Source organism: Trichoderma gamsii, assembly GCF_001481775.2.
Source record: "Trichoderma gamsii strain T6085 chromosome Unknown Scaffold_50.2, whole genome shotgun sequence".
Classification (NCBI taxonomy): Eukaryota; Fungi; Ascomycota; class Sordariomycetes; order Hypocreales; family Hypocreaceae; genus Trichoderma; species Trichoderma gamsii.
The window spans coordinates 66820-88036 of record NW_020171387.1 but is presented as its reverse complement, the minus strand read 5'-3'; the positions used below and the strand labels follow the sequence as shown (position 1 = coordinate 88036).

The 21217-nt window shown below is 48.0% G+C and overlaps 6 protein-coding genes across 6 annotated transcripts; 3 read left to right on the top strand and 3 right to left on the bottom strand.

Moving 5' to 3' along the window:
- Nucleotides 1-1030: 1030 nt before the first annotated feature.
- Nucleotides 1031-2669, bottom strand: TGAM01_v209705 (hypothetical protein; the record flags this gene model as incomplete). The annotated part of the gene is made up of 4 exons (XM_018807664.1): nucleotides 1031-1056; nucleotides 1110-1279; nucleotides 1351-1789; nucleotides 1850-2669. 4 exons carry the CDS (start codon nucleotides 2667-2669, stop codon nucleotides 1031-1033), a joined length of 1455 nt encoding a protein of 484 aa, XP_018659149.1.
- Nucleotides 2670-4155: 1486 nt separating this feature from the next.
- On the top strand, nucleotides 4156-5306 carry TGAM01_v209704 (hypothetical protein; the record flags this gene model as incomplete). The annotated part of the gene is made up of 2 exons (XM_024550622.1): nucleotides 4156-4249; nucleotides 4330-5306. 2 exons carry the CDS (start codon nucleotides 4156-4158, stop codon nucleotides 5304-5306), a joined length of 1071 nt encoding a protein of 356 aa, XP_024404632.1.
- Nucleotides 5307-6114: 808 nt separating this feature from the next.
- Nucleotides 6115-7927, bottom strand: TGAM01_v209703 (hypothetical protein; the record flags this gene model as incomplete). Its single annotated transcript, XM_018807666.1, has 3 exons — nucleotides 6115-7073; nucleotides 7130-7391; nucleotides 7460-7927. The coding sequence occupies 3 exons, from the start codon at nucleotides 7925-7927 to the stop codon at nucleotides 6115-6117; spliced, it is 1689 nt and encodes a 562-aa protein (XP_018659151.1).
- A 1692-nt stretch (nucleotides 7928-9619) lies between these two features.
- TGAM01_v209702 (hypothetical protein) lies at nucleotides 9620-12353 on the bottom strand (the record flags this gene model as incomplete). Its single annotated transcript, XM_018807667.1, has 3 exons — nucleotides 9620-11174; nucleotides 11230-11911; nucleotides 11984-12353. 3 exons carry the CDS (start codon nucleotides 12351-12353, stop codon nucleotides 9620-9622), a joined length of 2607 nt encoding a protein of 868 aa, XP_018659152.1.
- A 529-nt stretch (nucleotides 12354-12882) lies between these two features.
- TGAM01_v209701 (hypothetical protein) lies at nucleotides 12883-14759 on the top strand (the record flags this gene model as incomplete). Its single annotated transcript, XM_018807668.2, has 2 exons — nucleotides 12883-13278; nucleotides 13338-14759. 2 exons carry the CDS (start codon nucleotides 12883-12885, stop codon nucleotides 14757-14759), a joined length of 1818 nt encoding a protein of 605 aa, XP_018659153.2.
- A 1528-nt stretch (nucleotides 14760-16287) lies between these two features.
- On the top strand, nucleotides 16288-21084 carry TGAM01_v209700 (ABC transporter; the record flags this gene model as incomplete). Its single annotated transcript, XM_018807669.1, has 1 exon — nucleotides 16288-21084. One exon carries the CDS (start codon nucleotides 16288-16290, stop codon nucleotides 21082-21084), a length of 4797 nt encoding a protein of 1598 aa, XP_018659154.1.
- Between the last annotated feature and the right edge of the window lie 133 nt (nucleotides 21085-21217).

The window sequence follows — 21217 nt, the reverse complement described above, 5'->3', positions numbered from 1 at the left end:
TGTTACTGGCCGCTCCGTTGCAAGAAGTGCCTCCTTTTCACATCATCAAAGTGTGATCTCATTTCTGGTGGGATATAGATCTATTAAAAATTTCATCAAGTGATGATCTTTCGGCGAAACGTCCCTGCCTGGTTCATCTAAAGTATTTTCCTTCGTAGGGATGGCCAGGTTGAACCCTAGGTCTTTTGACAAGCACTTCATTTCGATCTAGTCGAGAGTGAAATTAATACGGAGATGATCACTGCCGCGTTTACTGGTGAAGTCAACGACGCCTGCTAGAAGGTTAGCCGTGGAGAGCATTGTTCTTTTCTTTTATGCGCATTCTGTTGTCCGCGGGAGGACTACAAACGTTTTCTCTATGTCTATTTTGGACATTGTGTGTATAAAGGGGAAGATATACTGGAAATAATGAAGTTACATGTATATTCTGACACTGTGGTCAGAATGGCGTGTCAGTCTTGATATACCTGCCGTGTGAGAAGCGGCGATCTTTTGTTTGTATTCGCCTAGATTTAGTAGTGTGAGTGTGCCGTCGGCGAATATCTGAAAGCGCGCAACAAATGTATGAACGGCGGAGGGGACGTAGCTTTCCATCTACTAAAGGCAACATCTGAATCTGACGACAATAATAACATATTCAAGGAGATGAAGTTCCTCTCCTTGTAGATCCAGCAATAAGTTACAAGTAATGGCAATAGCAGTAGCCGCAACTCCATAAAACAGAGACCACAGAAAGCTACAAAAAGACATGGTAATGTCATCTTCACAACATCAAAAGTAAGAAAAGATGACGCACTTATTTACGCACATCATCCTCGTCGTACATGTGGCATCAATGCTGCTTCATACACGGGTTATCAGTTCATGTCACAGCTCCTCTCTCTTGTGAAATATACACTAACACTTAAATTTTCATGCTTTATTTGAACTAGAAAAGTTTAACTTCAGAGTTATCCAAGATTATCCTGCTTTCTATCGAGGCAGTTTAAGCTCAGACAGGTTGAAGTTCATTTTGGGGCAGCATTCGAAATTACATGACAAACATCAGGTTGGTATCTACGTCGACATGTTAGATAGATTCAGAATTGTTAGTTACAAGATCAACATACCTAGAGGATGGCTGCAAGACAGCTGTGGCTTTTGAGTATACTTGGTCTCGAGAATCTCTCGGACGCTGTTGAGCAGCTCGACATAGCTCTGTTTAGGGTTCCTTTTCAGAGCAGAAATGAAAGCCCATGACATGGCGCCGGTGGCTTCAGTTCCGACAAAGGCATCGGCGCTGTTAAACTTGAGTCAGTATTTCGACTCTTTAATAAATGAATGCAAATTGCAATAGAGCATAGCACGTACGATGTCTGATCATCTTTGCTGCCGGACCACATGATAACATCCGCTGACGACGTCCGCGTAGCCACCGTCTTCTTGTAAGCTCCATCTCCACCGAAGGCCTGCTTGGCGAAGCCCATGAGGCTGCTGGTCACACCGGCTATATCACCCGAAGCATACGAAGATATGGCGCCCAAGAGGCCCTGGCCGGCTTCCTTGGCCAAGTTGGGCTCTTTGAGAACACCCTTGGTAGAGTACACATAGGGCAGATCCATGACGGTTGCCGAGTGACATGAATCGAAAATGGCTGTAAGGCGAACACCCGCTTGCAAGGGCCTCACAACGCGGAAATGAATTTCATCATCCACGATATGTCCAGCTTGTTGGAAGTCGACAGGGTATATGACTTCGTCGGAACCGTCCTCCTCGTCGCCGTCTTGATCTTCAGTCTGGCCCCCGTGGCCTGGAAACGATAAAAAATCAGTCTACAAACTACATGTAATATCGTCCAGGCTTTACTTACCAGAGTAGTGAAGGAATAGGGAGTCGTTGGGCTGTGCGTCTCTGACAAGCCAGCCCATGGCGTCTTGGATGTTTGCCTTTGTTGGCCGCATTCTGGGCTCGGATTGGTCATCGGTCAGAATGACCATATCCTCGCGCTTATAGTTGTACTTTTCAATCAGGAAAGCTGACACGTTGCGGACGTCGTTGATGCATCCCTTCAGTTCGGCCTTGCTGCCAAAGTAGTTGATTCCAATCAACAATGCTTTTCGCTTTCCCGTACAATTCGAATATTGGAATGTATAGCCAGCCGGCGCGCCATGGCCAAACTGTTGAGGGGCAGAAGGCGGCGGCGGACCAGCTCTCGCGTGCGCAGCGCTCGGAGGGTTGAGAGGATTGCCGTGGGGATCGAAGCCTGGAGGCGGGTGATGCGAGCCGGGATATTGATGGAGCTGGCCGCCGTTGTATCCGCCCTGAGGTGGTCCATATCCTCCCTGAGGCGGTGCGTATCCTCCATGCTGCGGCGGAGGCTGTTGGTAGTTGCCGTAGCCGCCCTGTTGAGGAGGAGGGCCGCCGTAACCGCCCGGAGCAGGCGAGCTGTACTGTTGCTGGGGAGGATAGCCGCCGTGTCCTCCATAGCCGCCCTGAGGAGCGCCGTATCCTTGCTGGGGAGGACCAGAGTTGTATCCTCCCTGGTTGTATCCTCCCTGTCCATCATAGCCGCCGCCGTTATAGCTGGGCTGAGGAGGGTAATTGTTGTTGTTGTTGTTGTCGTATCCGTAGCCACCACCGCCGCCGTGATGGCCCGCGCCGTGGTAGCCTTGCCCAGGGTATCCGGACATGGCCAAGAGGTATCAATCGATCGATTGAGCGGGTAGAAGGTAGGTCGGGATGCTGAGAGAAGAGAAATCGATAGCACTGCTGTTGATAGGGCTTTTATTGAAACAAGAGATAGCTGAGCGAGCTGGACGAGCTGGAGATGGTTGTATTATGAGGTATGGGCTACTCCTACTTCTAACTAACTTAGATCGGCTGCGTGTGTAATCAATTGGAGGCGGTGCCGTCAGCCTCTTCTGCCAATAACACCAGACCATACCAGAGTCCGGCTTGGCGGGCCCCGTAGTCGCCTGAGCTGTCCCTTTTGGTGCTGAAACTATGTACATACTTGCAGCTCATATTCCACCATGGCTGAGACGTTTTGCATGTACCTACGCTTATTTGTCAAAAATCTAGCAATATCTGCTACCCGAGTTTCCAATAGCAACTGGGTTGCTAGATAGGTAATACTGGTGCTGAATTTTTGGCATTCAAGTGTGTGGGTAAGGTAGGTAGTGCTAGCATTGAGTATTAGACATCATGATCAATTCTGTGGCTGTGCAGGGCATCGCATCCACTGGACAGTGTAACGAGGACCTCCAAAGTCCTGTAGGGCGCAGTTCTGCTTGGCCGCAGCCCGATGTCGTCAGAAGTTTGGACAGTTTCCGTTTTCGTCCCATCAAACTGCATGTTGGTTGCTCTGTTTGACGTTTAAAGCATGGACTCCCGTCTGATAGCCGCCAGGGCTATAAGTGTTAGTAGGTACACGCTTTGCCCCTCGTTGTGTATATCCAAGCTCTACTTAGAATCTTCTGCCCCTCCATCCACATAAGCATGTACATCGGCCTGCGGCGAATATTGAAACAAGCCAAACAACTGCGCTTGGCTCTAAAACTCCTTACACAGAGTCTCTTCTGTCCGTTCTCTCTGCACCATTATCTAAAGCCAAGCCTTCCAGTACCACATACACAAGCCATAAGCCAATTAACAAGGCTCATTCACCTTGGCTCTTTGCCAAGCACTCGGCGGTCCCCATAGAGGTACAAAGGGCATCTTCGTCTTCGACCAACAAGCCAGAAAATGGCGCGTTCGGTACGGCCCGTGTGACTGCTCAAGTACTACAGCGAAACAGGTCACATTCCTTTGGTTTTAGAACGCTGTGCTTGTACTAGAACATGCGATGAAGTCGGACCAACAAAACGGGTACTCGTAGATGTCGTTGGTCCGGCGCCTCTTCCGGGTCCCATTCACTGAAGCGCTGCCTGCGCCTCGTGCCGCCCAGCGCAATCATTTCAAGTAGCAGTGCATGCATAGCCGGCCCCCAGTAAACCCTTCTTTGAACATTCTCACTTTGCACTTTGCTTTATTCTCTTTCCACCAGCGGCAACTATATCTGGACACTTTCTTCCGCCCTTTATTCGTTCTTTTCGCTCTGTTGCAACTTCTGTTTCTGTCTACACTGAGATTGCGTATCAGTAGCCGTTCTTGCGCTGTTTCAGCTCGGGTTCCATAATGTCGTACGTTGACAATCTTTCAGGCCAATTCGGCGAACTCGGAATTGGAGGTGGCAGACCGGGCTCTCAGCCCTACCAGCCTCATCTACCCGGTAAGGGCTTCATCGAATTTACATTTGTTGATATAAACGGAACCAACGGAACCTATAGCTGATTTTCGCAATGGGTTCAGACCAGCATGGGGGATATGGCTACCATACTTCCATCGATGAGAGGCCTCCTTCTGGGCCTCCTCCTTCGCAATATCACGCATCTTCTCAATCTTCATCTGACAGGCCGCCTCTTCCTAAGGGATGGGTTACTTACTTCGACCAAGACTCCCAGCGATGGTCTTACAAGAACGAAGAGACTGGAACGGCCCAGTGGGAGTTCCCTCTTTTCGACCCCCCCTTCAACCCCCCTTCTCATCAACCCCCTCTTCCGTCAGGGTGGACTCCTCACTTTGACTACAGATACCAGAAATGGTTCTACACGAACAGAGATATCGGAATAGTCCAGTGGGAGGCCCCTGGATATGATAGCTTTCAGCCTCAGTCAGAGCCATTTCCGAACAGTGCTTCGCGTGACAGTGGCTCTTCGCCGTACCCCCCTGCAGCCGCTTATGGACAAACGTCAGGAAGCTATTCAGCTCCCCCAGGCCCATCTCACTCGGCCTCTTACGGTGGTTCTCCAGCGCCTCCAGCAGGCTATGGCGCGCCTTCAGGATCCGGGCAATATAGCGGTTATGATGGCGAAGATCACGGCAGAGAGGAGAAACAAAAAAGCTCTTCTGGAACATCCGTGTTCCTCGGTGCGGCTGGTGGTGTTGCCGCTGGGCTTGTGGGAGGTGCCCTCTTACACCACGCTTTGGAAGATGACAGCAGCGATGAAGAAAGGGAGCGTCCACCTTACATCCCACCTCAACCTGTAATTGTCGAAGAAGAATATCGCAATGAGTATAGTTATAATGACGATCTTCCTACAAGAGACGAAGAGGGACGCTACGTGTCGGAAAGCGATCGGGAGTCGGTCGAAGAGGCGCGAGAGAGATATGAAGAGGCTCGTCATGATGTTGAAGATTCTAGTAGCCCCAGTAGCAGCGATTATGAAGAGCTAGAGGAAGCTAGAGAAGAGTACGAGGAAGAGTACGAAGAAACGTATGACGACTAATTCGTTGATATGGGCGGAGTTTGAGCCAGGGAAGGGGTGGATTAGCGGATGTAATAGGCCGGTTTGTGACGCCAAATGTAAGTTAATGAGATATTTTCTCTGCTAGATATACTTAGTTATTCGACTTTTGCGCAATCTGCTTTTACTATACATGAGAATGGTGATAGGGAGCCTTAACGTGACGTCTTCCAACTGCTGATGGAATGCCTTGCCGTTCGCGTAAGATGGCAGCATACTTCAATAAATCTACAAGTTTCATTAAACTTGGTTCTTTCTTTGAACAGGTGCTTTGGCATCTTAGTTCAAATATAAAAGTCCCGTCTTCATCAGTGTCATGGGATTCACCAATTTCTATTTGCCTAAATTATCTCCTCTATCTAAACTCCCTCCGCGGTCAACAACCTACCTCTTATCAACTGCTCTATCAAACTTTTGGGTCAACATTTACATATTTCCTTCGTCTTATGATATGTGTTCATACGGCGGTCGATTGATTCGATAGCTGCCGTTTCTGCAACTGCAAGCCGCTAGACTGCCTGCGGTGGTAGACCCCTTTGGTTAGAGATCTTGCACTTACATTCTCTGGGTGTTTCCGAATAGAACCATCATGCTTAAAGTGTTCCGCTATACTTATTATTTTCTTGGTGAGGAACTGCCATACCCTGCTACACCTCTTGATTCCATATTCTATACATCTTCAATTTTGCTTTGAGTTCGAACCTTTTGTTTTTAACCAGCCGTAATGTATGCTCATAATAGTCTTTCTCTAATATCTTTTTTGAGGATCTCATGATTCAAAATCTCCCCCTCACTGCACCTTTGCAAACCGACTCTTTGATCGAATCCAGGGACCGAATCGGTAAAACGCATACGGTACCGTCGTAAACACGAGTGAAATAAGTCCCAGCATGGTCAAGGCCCAGTGGATGCCGAGGTTCTTGTACATCGGGATAGATATCTCAATCATGCCTCCCGAAGCAGCATATCGCACCAGTGTAATCATTGTTAAAGCGCTTGCCGCGTAAACTTCGTACATATCGATGAGATACATGTATGTCGACACAAAGACAGAAAGTATGCCGAATCCGAAAAAGACAGAGGCCACAATAGGCGACCAAATGCTTACATGGGGGTATGCGGTCCAGCCCATCCAGAAGAAAGAGATGGGGATGGCTGGTGCGCCGATGAGGGCATACCACAGGAAAAACTCGGGCGGGATGCGAGCATTTCCATCAAGCTTCTCGGTTTGAAGCTTGGTGATCTCCTTCTTTGCCCATCTGTAGAGGAGGGGAGTGAGGATCAGGGCAGCTAGAATCAGTCCAATTCCGATGCCCAAGAAGAGGAGACCAGTAATGCCATCAGAGAGGTTGTAGGTTTGCTGGAAAACAAACGTATAGCCGTCGAGGAAACCAAACAGCATCAGGTAGACAACAGTCAAATATCCGGTCCATAGCATGATTGTGGGTTCCTGGACCGTCATAATAAACGGTCGCTTTACTGCCGTCAACATGCGAGCGCTAAAGGACAAATGTTGTATTTCGCCAGCAGAGACGTAGCGCTTGTCTCCAGTTAGTCGGCGGAGGTGGCTCGCCTTCCACTGCAGTAGAATTGGCTCATAAGTTTCGGGCTGAAAGAGAAGCAGTGATACGAGAAGGGCTCCGGATGCGATGATGGAAACCCATTCCACCCATCGCCATGATACGTCTGACGACTGAGAGATCCAGCCGCCAATTATAGGTCCAGTGATTGGACCCATAAGGCCAGCAGCTGTGATAATTGTTAGTACCATCTCACAGTACATATTTTGTTTTTGTTCAACTTACTTGCAAATATGGGAAATGCAATCAAGCGGTTCAGAGGATCCCACATATCGCTAATAGATCCTCCGACAGTAGACAGTGGCGACTCTCCAAAAAATCCGGCAAAGAATCGACACACCACCTGTGCGCCTAATGATTTTGATAATCCAGCTCCCATAAGGAAGAGCATGTATATCGCCAAAGAGCCAAAGTATACGGGGTTACGGCCGACCGTTTCCGACATTGGACCAGCAACGAGAGCGCCAAATCCAAAACCAACAAGAAACTATTTCAAAAGTCGAATGTTAGATAAGACACATGAATCCAAGTTGGATTTATGGAGTTCCTACTTACCAAACCTGTTGCAAGTGCCTCAGCAACTTGGCTAACTCCAAAATCTTTTGCCGCTCTTGCAATCACTGCTGAGTCTATAGATGCCGCCATACCAACAACAAGCGCAATCATGCCAACATTAAAGGTACAGAATACACGTTTGGTAAGTGACCAATTGCGTGGGTTCAAAGGGTCGTCTGGCCCTTCAAAGCTGACGACGAACACATTCTTATCGTTCGCATCCGGATGCTGTTGTTTGGTTATGCCCGTAAGCGCTGCTGCTAGATTTGTGCCTATCTTGCTAATAGGCCTTTCTAGTTGTGATGCATCGTCTTCGACATCTGTTGAACCCGATGAAGGCGCTTCTAAGTCGACATCGGCGGGCTGCACATCTGTTGTGGATGGAATTGTGTGGTTTGCTGTTCGGGTTCGATGCAATTGAGCTTCTAGGCGTTTGCCTAAAGAGCTGTACTGCCGGAAGGACTGCATGGCAGTTGTTTTGACCCCAACACCAGCACCTAGTGAAATACGGGAGAGGATCGTGTGGGAAAAATTTAAGAGCTCTTATATGAGGCTCGCTACTTGACTGAGTTGCTGTTTGCATCAATTAATTCAGAAGTCTTCAAACTGATATTATATACATTAATAACTGCATAGGAACTGTAAATGCATCTGTCTGAACGAATTTTGCGGCCCGTGAAAAGCGGACATCCGTCGCCGTTGATATGGAATCAAGCTCCACGATGATATGACTTTGGCAGCAATAGTCAATCAGCCATGCCGCAAACCCAAGACAGACGGCCGAGTCCGGATGGCTTACGAGCGGCTCAAGTTGCTAATTGTCTTTAAACACCATTACCAATTGCCTATTGTTCGGCAGTCAACAGCCGGAGTACTATGCTTAGGTTGGTAATAGTCAGCGAATCACCAAAGTTGAGAAACCGCCTAAATATGGAGTAGGTAGCTATATCAGCCGGCGGCCCCGTAAACTAGGCAGTATACGATGTAAAATGTCTACTACGCCGTTAGTAGGAAACAGTCCCCTTGTGCCAATTGCTCCGCTATGAAAAAGACCCTTGATTGCGGCATCCGAAAGAAGATGCTCTTTTCAAGATGTAACCGATCTCCATTCGAACGAATATTACATCACCAGATATAATAATCGGTACCTTTTGCTATCAGATGTAAATTGGTAGATCGATTGCGACGATCCGCAAACCATTAGTCGCTTGATTCAGGTAAAGAGGCACGTACCTTGACGTGTTTAACATTCGATTTGCTTTGTATCACTATATCTATCCCCCAAAGAGAAATCCCTTCAAAACATCAGCGCACATCACATACAAATTGTCGTAGCAGGCCGGCGGTGTTTTCTTTCCGCATGCCTCCGACGAACCATAGGATTTACACGCTCGCAGACATGTAAAGCTGATCTTCCAGAATGGCCGGACTCATCTCGGGTTTAAGTGTGGAGTTTTACGTCATCAGGGTCTCGCTCTTATAGAACTAGCGAGACAACTCTAATCACCCCTTGAACAACTCCAAAGGTTGCAGTAATCTTTAGCCTTACCCCCCATCTGCTCCGCAATCGGTATTGCTCGCCAAGGGCCATCTAGATAGATGGAAAGGCCTAGACGCCATTCTGACTCCAAGTCCCATCGAATAGCTTCACAGCATCGACCATGATATGGAGCAGGGCCCTGTCAAATTTGGAATCATTGCTTGAATATAAGGCAATCGTAAAGATGACACGCAATATACGTACAGATCTTTAATTTCACTCTGAGCTAAGCTCCGGATGGTGTCATAATTTCATGTTATTTAGACTTCATCGAACACCGTCGCGATTGTGAAGAACTTATATGTTTGATATAACTTAATATTCATCATAAACGATTTTCTTTGTTATCCGTCTCGTCAATCATTATATACGTGATTCTCCGCCGCAGCTTGAACTGCGGAATCCAAGAAGCACGGCCAGAGACATCTATATGCGTTGGGTGATGTCAAATCAAGTATTTCTAATTTACATTAATAGATAGTGATATATAATTGATGAGGGCTTAATACACAGCGACTCTAAACGAAATGATGGATTAACCTGTTACAAGATGCTACACAACATCTGTAATTCTCTGACAAACTTGGCTCTTCCCGGGCCATTTTTCTCGATTAGCACAGCTAGCTTGGTTTCTGAGGGGTAAGAGTATCGGCTTGCTTTTCTGCCTCACTGGTAGTCTGCTCCTTTGCTTCTTGGGTAGTTTGCTCCTCCTCTCGAGTGGTTTGTTTTGCTTCTCGAGCTGCTCGTATCCCTTCTCGTAGTGCTCGTGCTTCTTCTCGTAGTGCTTGTATTTCCTCCCGTAGTAGTTGTGCTTCTTCCCGTGCTGCTCTTTCTTCTTCCTTTGCGGATGGTGCCTCTTCTGTCTTTGCGGCACTGGCCCGAAGGGCATAGTGATTTTCCCCCAGACGTTCATTTTCATTATCTTTCTTCGGTACCAACACTGTCACTAAATCTTCTTCCTTTTTGGAAATAACGGCGGCTCGTGCCTCTGCTGCAGGAACAGCCTCATCTTTTGCTTCTTGCGCCGACTTCTCAGCCGCATCTCTCTCAGCAGCCTCTTTAAAAGCAACCTGACTGACACCAGGAGCCTCCCACTGAGTTCGTCCAGTCTCTTGGTTTTTGTAGTACCATCGCTGTTGTCTGTAGTCGAAGAGGGGAATCCACCCCGGGGGAATGGGCGGCATATGAGGAGGAGGATTGTAGGCGGGCGTAACTATAGGGGCTTCCCACTGGGCTCGCCCGGTATCTTGGTTGACATAGGCCCATTGCTGGTGACCGTGGTCATAGAGAGGTATCCATCCCTGGTAGATAGGCGGCATGTGGGGAGAGAGTTTGAAGGGGAAGTTAAAAAGAGGCTCCTGCCAATACGTTACATTGGTCTCCGAGTTATAATAGTAAGTTCTGTGAGTTTTTTCTTGGGTGAGTACAACCCATCCTGGAGGAAGAGGCAGGTCCTCAGAAGGCACAGACTTTGACCCAGAGTCTGACCAGCCATCTCCGATTCCGAGTTCACTAAGTTGCCCCTGGAAGTTGCTGGCAAAGCTCATGCGGACACCACCTTTAAGGTTCTCGTACAATGGCAGGGGCTGTCCATATAAATCGAGAAGTGTCTTTATAGCAGAAGTGGTGTCATGAAATTCGACAAAGCATATGGGCCCGGCTTGTGTAGTCTTAAATAACATTTTCTTATAGCCTTGCTGCTTAGAGAACATAGCTTTGAGTCCTTCCTCAGATGCTTCGTTTGGGAAATTGTAGACATAAAGGGTACTGGAACCAGTATTCTGCTCGCTTGTTGGAGCATTATCAGCGATGGTCGTCAATTTACCCTTGCCTTTATCTTTTGATGGTAATCTCTTCTGAGCGTTTTCGCTGTCATCGTCTGCATCAGATACCTCAGAGCCGTTTTCAGAAGCCTCATTCGAGTGAACTCCCATTGGCAGCGCCGAGAGCGAAATCTCTTCGAGATGCTTGGAAAAGTGTCCAGTAACAGCCAACCTTCCGCTACCAGTTACGTGTTTGCAAAAGGGACACTCGAGAGAATCCCAGCTGGGCTCCATCCCATGGTCTAGTGCCAGATGAGAGATCCATTTCTCACGACTTTCAAATGCCGTACTGCTATACGAACATGATACGTCCAGACACGCATATGGTTGAAGGTCAAGATAAATATGACGTCTTGAAAATGATCAGTCTCTCGTACAATCAAGCTCATCATGGTTCAAACACTTACTTCCAATCGGAGTTGTTGGTGATGACAACATTGCTATTGCACGCAATGCAAGAGAAAGGCATGCCATCTTTGGCGCCTTTTGGAAGTGGCGGTACGCGAACGGATTGGACTTTGCGGCTTTGACTTCTTATCGTTTCTGGGTGGATGATTGTCGGCCCTATGGAGGTGCCAACTCCAGAATCATGAAATTTAGAACCCGTGATGATTGTGCTGGCAGGTTCTGGCGCCTCCCGCTCAGTCAAAAGCGCGCCACCTTCATTCTCTATAGCGTCTCTGTTTGCTTGGCATCTCAGATAACGTTCAAAATTAGTGTTTCCAAGACGTGAAGCAAGGGAACGGTTTATAAGAGGGAAGTCTTTGATGATTTTGTCAATATAAAATTTCTGCGGACTCCAAGCGGAGTGAATATCATCTGTAGCAGCATCTTCTTTCTGAAAATCAAATACGGGATACTTAATGAGAGGATCGAGGCTGGACAGAACGTATGTATCGATTCTTAGGTCCTCTGCAACCTCATAGAGGTCATCATCTGAGAAAGTAGATCCGGCATCACTCGAGGAATCATCACCCTGTTTGCATGACTCTTCGTAAATAATGCTATTAGCCTTTTCGATGCTGGACTCAACGCCCGAACACAACTGCTGCAGTTCCGCCGTTGAGATTTCAGCTAAGGGTATTAATCCTGCAGATCACAGGAGGCACATTAGCCATCTAATAGGCAGTTTTTACGGTGCGAGAAGCGATGCATACGTACGTTCGGTGAGTACACGCCCGAGACGTGAAAGGTTCTTCAAGACCGTGTGGCGAAGTTTGCTTGATCTCTGAAAGATATCATTGAGATGGCCCTGAGCGATCCCGTAGCCATCTGACCACAGGATCAAGGCGGTGCAGCTACGTTCGAGGCTGATCCGAACATCGTTTGGGATGGTAGCTTGCTCCCGTAGTAACAGAATAGCCTCTTTGAAAAGCGACAATAAACCTGCGGAGAGGCGAGGGATTTCAATATGTTCGAGAACCTTGTCTACATAGTCTGTAGATTGAAGGTTCTGCTGCTGGGATTGCCATTTCCTGATATCATTGACCAGATCGTCGTTTCCATGCTGAGATTGTGAAGGTTGTGCCATCCTGGCTCTGTATCACTTTTTCTGGCGCATCAGCCTCGAAGTATGTATTTTGATTCGTGAGATTCGTAAATCGATGAAAAGGTCATCGATGATTGCCGGCATGAGCTACAGAGAAAAATGCTGCTTTGTAGAGGTAAACACCGTAAACGCATATAAAGCGAGCTGGGTTGTTACGCGAATAAACAGGTCGCACAAAAATCCATGTACATAGCCGCCCTGGAAGCGCGAGGTGTTCTGAGAATAGCTGGATTTAGCCAATGGCATTGCTGGAAGCCGACTGGGATATGATGGCTGTGTGGGTTTCGCAGGGCATGCTGAATGCATATATCGCATATAAGCGTATGTAGGACGTGTGTATTCGAGGCTGCCGCTGCGCGCTTCGCCTCAGTTGTCTCTAGAAATCCTGTAAAGTCGCGTACCATTTGTGATTTCAATTCCTACCATAGATCAGCGTGAAACGAAATCATCTCAAAATCCGCCGGCGAGAACCTTCAAATTGAGAGTCAGCACAGCTAACGATACCCGCAAAATGGATCCAGTGTCCATTATGTTTAAGATCTTGCCTCAAGTGGGGAAAACCATTAGCACTTACAAAGAAGTTCGATCCAAATTCAAGATCTTTTGTCATTATTCCGCCGAGATTGAGAGAATTCGAAAACTCTTTGGTGCACAACGAGGCTGTTTTCTTAACGAGGTGGAGTTGCTACTGAGGCTTGTCATTCCAAACAAGACAGAAATCGACGACATGATGAAAAATCCAACGCATGGCCAATGGGGTGGGTATAGACCTGCGGCAGAATTGGAAGATTTGTTCGGGAGAAATTTGCTGCTGTTGAAAGATGTCATCGATGATATAAACGAAAGCATTACGGCGCTACAGAACGCGTTCCAGTGCTTCCTACCACTGGAGGAAGAAAAAGAAAGAGTAAGAAGCTAACACATGAAAATATCATATAGGATCTTATAACTAACATTCCCGTTAAGGATGAGAATCTCAAGTCAAAGCCCTTGAAAGATGCCATGCGAAAACTGAGAAAACGAGTCAAGGTTACTATCGAGATGAAAGATTTTGAAGACAAGATAGCCTGCCTCGAGAAGTCCAACAGCGAATTATTACGACTCCGAAAACAAGTCAACGAACTGCAGGCGCCTTCGTGCTGCGCAATCAAGAGATCATCTGATAGAGCACGAAAGCTGCCCGCAGAATTTGGGGCATACGGATCTATACGACGCGCATCCAAGGCTCTCCACGAAGGCCTCACAGCGACGTGGGCAGAAGCAGAGGTGCCAAGCCTCCGGCATCTTGTCAAATTGTTCATAGATGCCAAGGCAGATACTGAAGTTCAGATGGAGATTGCAATTCTGTGCTATGATGATGTGCCGCAACAACAGCCACTAGTTGAAACAGGCATAACGAGAGTACAAGTCCGATCAAGAACTATGGGCTCTATCGCCTGGTCTGGTGCAAGTTCGTTGCTTCCGCCGCCAAAGATGGATGAATCACAGAGAGGCCAGCGAAAGCGTCAGAAAGTGAGGTTTGCTAGCATCAGCGACAGCTCTGACATTGCGAGCGAAGTCTCACCAGCAGCATCTGCTGTGTCTATAGCTACCTCACAGTCATCAGGCGCTGCGCCAGATGACTTACAGCTTACTGGGCACTTTTGTTCGGAGCTCTCGAATCGCTGTTCAGCCCCAAACATATCAGGTAACGAGGAAAGCCTGGGGCACATCGACAGTGGCGCACAAGAAGCATTTCGGCATTGTTTCTTCCCCTGGCCAAAAGTATCCCATTGTGATAATATGGGAATAGACGACGTGATGCCTATGGATGAAGCACTTGGACAACCTGCACATAACAGACTTGACATTGTCAGCCAGCTACAGTTAGCTCACCGTCTCGTTTCTGCGGTACTCAAGTTCAACTCGACGCCTTGGCTCAAGGAGCTGTGGAATGTCGGAGACCTCGCATTTTTTCGACAAGGAGATGACCTGGCAGAATCTCTTCAAACGTTACACTTCGGAGTAGAGTTGGCTCACAACGCGCCAGGCTCTGAAGATACCGCGATGGAAGTTGAATCGCCCGCCAGTTTAGTACATCTTTCCATCGAAGACGCGCAATACAAACACGGTGTACGCAACGCAACGCTTTACAGTTTGGGAGCTGCTCTCTTGGCTATTGGCAGATGGGAGCGCGTAGATCATAACGACATTGAGGGGATTCGAAGACTTGCGTCACAACGGTCTTACTTGGGGCCGGTCTATCAAGAGCTGACACAAAGGGTTCTTGATTGTGATTTTGGATATGGGAAAGATTTGAAGAAACCGAGACTTCAGGAGGCGATATATGAGATGGTGATTCTAGAGCTGGAGTCGATGATTGCGAGTCTTGATATTTCTCGAGACTAAGGTACTTAGAAGCACCTATACGTAATAAAGTTTAGAAATGTAGAGGCAAGATACGGCTATAGTCTTAATTTAGGCCGTAAGCATAACACTTACTGTAGCTCCATTGTATGCATCGCGGTGCCAACCTAAGCCTTCACTTACATCCGCCTTACCATATCGTAAGTCAACTCACTTTATAATCTTCTGCAACATTCTCGATAAAAATATACTGCTCAACAAGCCCGCCATTTACTACAGCATATTAACGTTTCACCGACTCTTGAGGAAAGCCAATGAGGATGAGTACGTAAAATCGCCAAGCTACACCAACCTTGGAGCAGTGACCAATAACTTCTCTAGCTATCACAGCCTCACTTTGATGGTCTTGCCGTATAGCGCGTATTTGTCGGGTTCTCGCGTTGATCCACAACCAAGCCAAGCAGCCACTTTTAAGCGTTTCTTAGCGCTGAAGCAGCTTAAATTGCGAGTCCGAATGCTGGCAGTCCACGTCGCGCAGGATCGACGCTATGAAACATTTGGGCCTAGTTCAGCAGAGCTGGTTTGCTGGTGACGTTTGCTTAAGCACCGTATTGCTCGTAAATCCAGGAAAGTTGGTAGGGATTTGCTTGGTGTGGAGAGTGGTGTTTGTTAGTGTAAGCCTGGGTGTTGGTGATCTGTTTGACGTAGAAGGCGTAAGGACATGTATTTGGCTATCCCAATAAACTCATCCAAGAGATTGCGTTTATGATCTTTGTCAAAGGTTGCTCAATATATTTAAATGATTATTGCGCTGCAATAACTATGCTTTGGGTCTCCATTGCCAGCTCTCACTCATTTATGAAGTGACCACTCAATCAGTCCAGATCAAGCAGCGAATCCTTTCGTCCTATTTAGGATGTACGTGCCGCTGAAAGGCTCCCGCGCTCCACAGGAGACTTTAGCGGCTGGCTTGACCATTCTGGGCCAAATCTGGCGCTGTTAGCTCGCTGCGGTTGGCTGAGGCGTTCGCTAAATGCCGCCAAGGCCAGGGGATCCTACGGGGCTTTCAAGGCTTATAGACTTCAACGATAGCAACGAGCCGTGCACATGGCGCAGCTCTGGCCAGGCACCGACTTAGCAGCTCCTCTTCGACTCCTTTACATCATCCTCTATCCAGTCACAGGGCTGAACGATCCAACCGAGACTCTAGAAGCACATCAGACCCTGTCAATAATACGCGGATCAATGTCATGCCCGATCCAAGCTTTATCGCCTGCCATCACAGCGGCGGTTGAAGCTGGTTTGGAGGCTAGCGTCGAAGATGGCTTTTCTTGTCTGAGACAACTTGAAGAAGGCGTTGTTTGCTATTAAAAGCCATTGATCCTCTCTCTATTTTGTCTTATAATCCAGCTTGGATTTGGATCATGCTATTCAACCAATTCAAATCTTCTTTCTCTCCTTTGCGATCAACATTCTCTTAGGTAGAGTGCCTTCAAATACTACTCTCCTTCTCACAATAATTCAGCAAACCACTCTAGCATGGAATAAGCCTCAATAATCACACGCCATCATGGTTCTGTTTACTCAAATACGAGCTCTGACGGAGAAGACGCTCAAAATCATCATCACTCGCCACTTTTTGTCAACCTTCTACAGTGCTCTGATCCTTCCCATCGTCCTCTCCGTCTACTTGGGTATTGGGCAAAAATTCACTCAACCCAACGACAAATTCGGCATTGGCTCTCCATCCGACATCATTTCTCTCCAAAGTGCCCTCTCTAAATCAGCCGGCGGTCGAGACACGGTTGTCTTTGTCAACAGCGGCCACACGAGCGCCAATATCGAGCATGTCATCAGTTCTGTTTCTGGTACCATCGAGGGTGCTGGTAAACATGCAATCACCATAAATGACGAAGCCGACCTGGGCTATAACTGTCAGAGCACTATCCGTGGCACGTCCAACTGCTTCGGTGCTGTGGTATTCTACTCTTCTCCAGATGAGGGCCATGGTGGCTTCTGGAACTACACCTTACGTGCTGATGGCGGTCTGGGGAAAAGCTTTCAGACTGATAAAGACGACAATGATGCCCAGATATACGCACTTCCTCTTCAGAGAGCTGTTGACTCTGCCATTGCGGGCTTGGAATCGGGGTCCTCTTTTCCTAAGTCGACGCAGCAATATCCCTATACTGAATTAACTGAAGATGAACGCCAAGCTGAAGTGCGACGAAAGTATCAAAATTCTTTCATCCACTACTTGAGCGTTGCTTTTATCATGGGTCTTATTGGTGTCTGTTACCATATGCCTGGCTTCATTGCCACGGAGAGAGAAAAAGGTCTCTCTCAGCTCATCGACGCCATGATGCCAACCAGCAGAGGATGGCATCGCCAATTTGCCAGATTGATCTCTCACCACAACGCTTTTACCATGGCGTACATGCCAGGCTGGATTGTCGCATCGATTGTGACCAGGATCACCATCTGGACAAACACAAGCTTTGGCATTATGATCATCTTCTTCATCATCAGCGGCGTCGCTATTACTTCAATGTCACTGCTTGGCGCATCTTTCTTCAAGAAGGCCCAGCTATCTGGTGTAGTGACTGCTGTCATCTGGATCGTGCTGGGCATAGTGGCCCAAGTTATTCCACACCCCAACACTGGAACGGTGGCCGTCTTAAGCCTGCTCTTCACGCCGTGCAATTTTGTCTATTTCGTCATTTACATTGCTCGATTCGAGCAAGATGGAAAAGCCACGAATCTGATACACGCACCTTCAAGCGCCACTTCTAGTCTCCCTGGTGTTGTCCACTGGATCTTCTTCTTCATCCAGATGGTTGTGTATCCTTTCATTGCGGCCTTTATTGAACAGACTCTACACGGCGTATCAACAGGAACTCGATCTTCGACATCCCTCAAAGACCCTGCGAGCGGCGTCGTAGAAACTGTTCGCATAGACAACATGACAAAGATTTACAAACCAAGCCTTGTTAGAAAATTCTTTTCTTTCGTCTCACCACCAAGGCCTGAGGTGGTTGCAGTCGATAATTTGACATTAACAGCCAAGAAGGGCGAGATCTTAGCACTACTTGGTGCTAATGGCAGTGGTAAAAGCACCACACTTGACGCCATTGCTGGCATCAGTGATTTTACCAGTGGTAACGTTTCTGTTGATACATCTGGCGGCCTTGGTTTTGCTCCACAACAGAATGTTCTGTGGGATGAACTGACTGTAGAAGAGCATATCCGACTTTTTAGTCGTATTAAAGACCCACGAAGGAAGACCCCGGAAACCGAAATTGCAGCATTGATTGATGCCATTGGGCTCCGTTCAAAAGCAAAAGCTTGGTCAAAAACCTTATCTGGAGGCCAAAAGCGAAAGCTTCAGCTCGGAATGATGTTGATCGGTGGCAGCTCTGTCTGCTGCGTGGATGAAGTCTCGTCCGGAATCGATCCCCTGTCGCGCAGAAAAATCTGGGATATTCTTCTGAAAGAACGTGGCTCGCGAACAATCATCATGACTACACATTTCCTCGATGAAGCAGATCTGCTCGCGGACAATATCGCTATTTTATCCAAGGGCACTCTGAGGGCTGAAGGCTCTTCTGCTCAACTCAAAGATACTTTTGGTTCTGGTTACCGCATCCATCTGTTAGACCCAAGAAGTCTAGACGCTGTGCCTGACTTTGAAGGCGTCGAAAAAATGATTGCTACGAACAATGTTACATATGTGGCATCATCATCTGATCAGGCTGCCAAGGTGATTCGAGCGCTGGAAACTGCAGGGATCCCCTACAGGTCATCTGGCCCAACCATCGAGGATGTTTTCTTGCATTTGGCTGAAGAAGCTCATGGCGACAGCGTACAGCGGAAACCCGATATGGTAGAAAAGGTCACTAAACTTGCAAGTGAAGTTCCCACCGCCGGCGATGATCTACCATTGCTATCAGGACGACAGATTAGCATGATTCAGCAGACTGGTGTACTTATTCGAAAGCGATTTACAGTCTTAAAAACGAACCGGCTTCCTTACGCGGCCGCCTTTTTGGTTCCCATTATCGCTGCTGCAGTTATCCAGATCCTTATCCGTAACGACGACGCAGTAGGCTGCTCGCCTGCACAACGGAGTAGCAATTCATCAAATGATGACTACTTCAAGCTCCTGGACACCGCTCATCTTGTCGGTGGTCCTTCATCTCAATTTGGTGGACCCTCGCTGGAAGACTTATTCAAGCCCATTCTACCTAAGCCAAGCGCTACTAAGAGAGACTCTTCAAGCACTTCTCTCGGCAATGTTACCGTTGATCTAGTCAACTCGCTTTCTTCTTTTGAAGATTTCGTTGGAGACAATCGAAGGACAGTCACTCCTGCAGGTCTATGGCTTGGCGACTCAAACTCATCACCAACACTGGCTTTCAAGGCAGACAACTTTTCCATGTACTCTGCAGTCATTGGTCAAAGCTTCTTGAATACGTTATTGGCCAACACCACCATCGTGACAGAATATAAAGAATTCGATTATCCAGTTGCGCCATCCACCGGCAGAGGACTACAGCTAATCGTCTATTTCTCGGTTGCTTGTTCAATCTTCCCAGGTCTATTTGGCTTATATCCAAACACAGAGAGGCTCAAAAATATTCGCAGCTTACAGTACTCCAGCGGTGTTCGTACACTACCTGTTTGGGCCGCACACTTGCTATTTGACTTTGGCATCATCTTGCTCCCCATGATCTTCGCTGCCATGATATTTGTCGTATCATCAGATTCATGGTACCACGGAGGCTATCTATTCCCCATTTTCATTTTTTACGGCCTTACGACAATCATCATCTCCTATTTTCTTGGTCTCATTGCAGCAAGTCCAATGGCTACTTATGCCTTGACCTCTGTCGTTCAGGGCTTGGGTTTTGCCATTTACTTGATTGCCTATCTATTCATCCTCACCTACTCCCCCGCTGCCAACACTAATCGCGATGTCCTCATCGCCCACTGGGTGATTGCTGCCATCTTCCCCACTGGATCGCTAATTCGGACATTGATGGTCGGTCAGAACATTTTCTCGACAACTTGTGATAACGATCAGCTTCAAGCAAATCCTGCAGCACTTGTCGCCTACGGAGGTCCCCTTTTATATCTCGTTTTACAATCCATATTTTGGTTTTCAATAGTCGTCTGGGTGGAGAGTGGCGCTGGTCGATATACTCCCGAGAAAGCCAAAGCGTCCCCCGAGATTGATGATCCAGAAGTCGCCCAAGAACTTCTTCGGGTAGACGGCGTAGAAGGTCAATCCGATGGCCTCCGCATCGCCCACCTAACTAAAGCATTCGGCAAAAACACCGCCGTCGACAACGTCTCCTTTGGCATCGAGCACGGCGAAGTCTTTGCGCTCCTCGGCCCCAACGGCGCCGGCAAATCCACCACAATCTCTCTAATTCGAGGCGACATCGCTCCAAGTCGCAACGGAGGCGACGTCTTCATTGAAAACGTCTCCATTACCAAACGCCGCGCCGCTGCCAGAGCAAACCTGGGCGTGTGTCCCCAATTCGACGCCATCGACAACATGACTGTGAGCGAGCACCTCTGCCACTACTCCCGTCTCCGCGGCATCTCCAATGTGGACCACCAAGTCCCGGCCGTCATCCGTGCCGTCGGGCTAGAAGCCTACGCAAACGTCATGGCACACACCCTCTCAGGGGGCAACAAACGAAAACTCTCACTCGGCATCGCCCTCACTGGAAACCCTCCCGTCATCCTCCTCGACGAGCCATCTTCCGGTCTCGACGCAGCAGCCAAGCGTATCATGTGGCGCACTCTTGAGACCATCGTTCCAGGGCGCTCCATTCTCCTCACGACGCACAGCATGGAAGAAGCCGACGCTCTCGCCAACCGCGCAGGCATCATGGCCCGCCGCATGCTCGCCCTCGGATCGACAGAAAAGCTTCGCCACCGCTTCGGCGACACACTGCACGTACATCTCGTCAGCAAGACCGCTCCACACTCTTCTGCAGCAGAGATGGAAGCTCTCCGTGTTTGGGTTCTTAATAACTTCTCTGGAGCCACAGTCGAGCAGGAGACATATCACGGTCAGATGCGCTTCACGATGCCTTCTTCTGCGGTCCCAATGCTATTCGGAAGTTCAAATAGCACTGAGAGCGCAAGGGGCAGACTCATGATTATGCTGGAAGAGCAGAAGGATTATCTGGGTGTTGCGCATTATAGCGTCAGTCCTACAACGTTGAATGAAGTGTTTTTGAACATTGTTGGGAAACATGACGTCCAGGAAGAAGGTTATAATAGAGCTGAAGAGAGGGCTGAGACTCAGGGGAGGAGGCCTTGGTGGAGGTCAAAGGCTTTGTGGGGATTCTAGATCTATCCGATACTTTTCTTCTATAGTTGAGCGATCCTCCTCTTTCCTTATTTTTTGTGCGCTCTCTTCTTCACTTACAGAAATGCGCAATATATACCGGTAGAATTTTCAATAGACGTGGATATCATTCTGA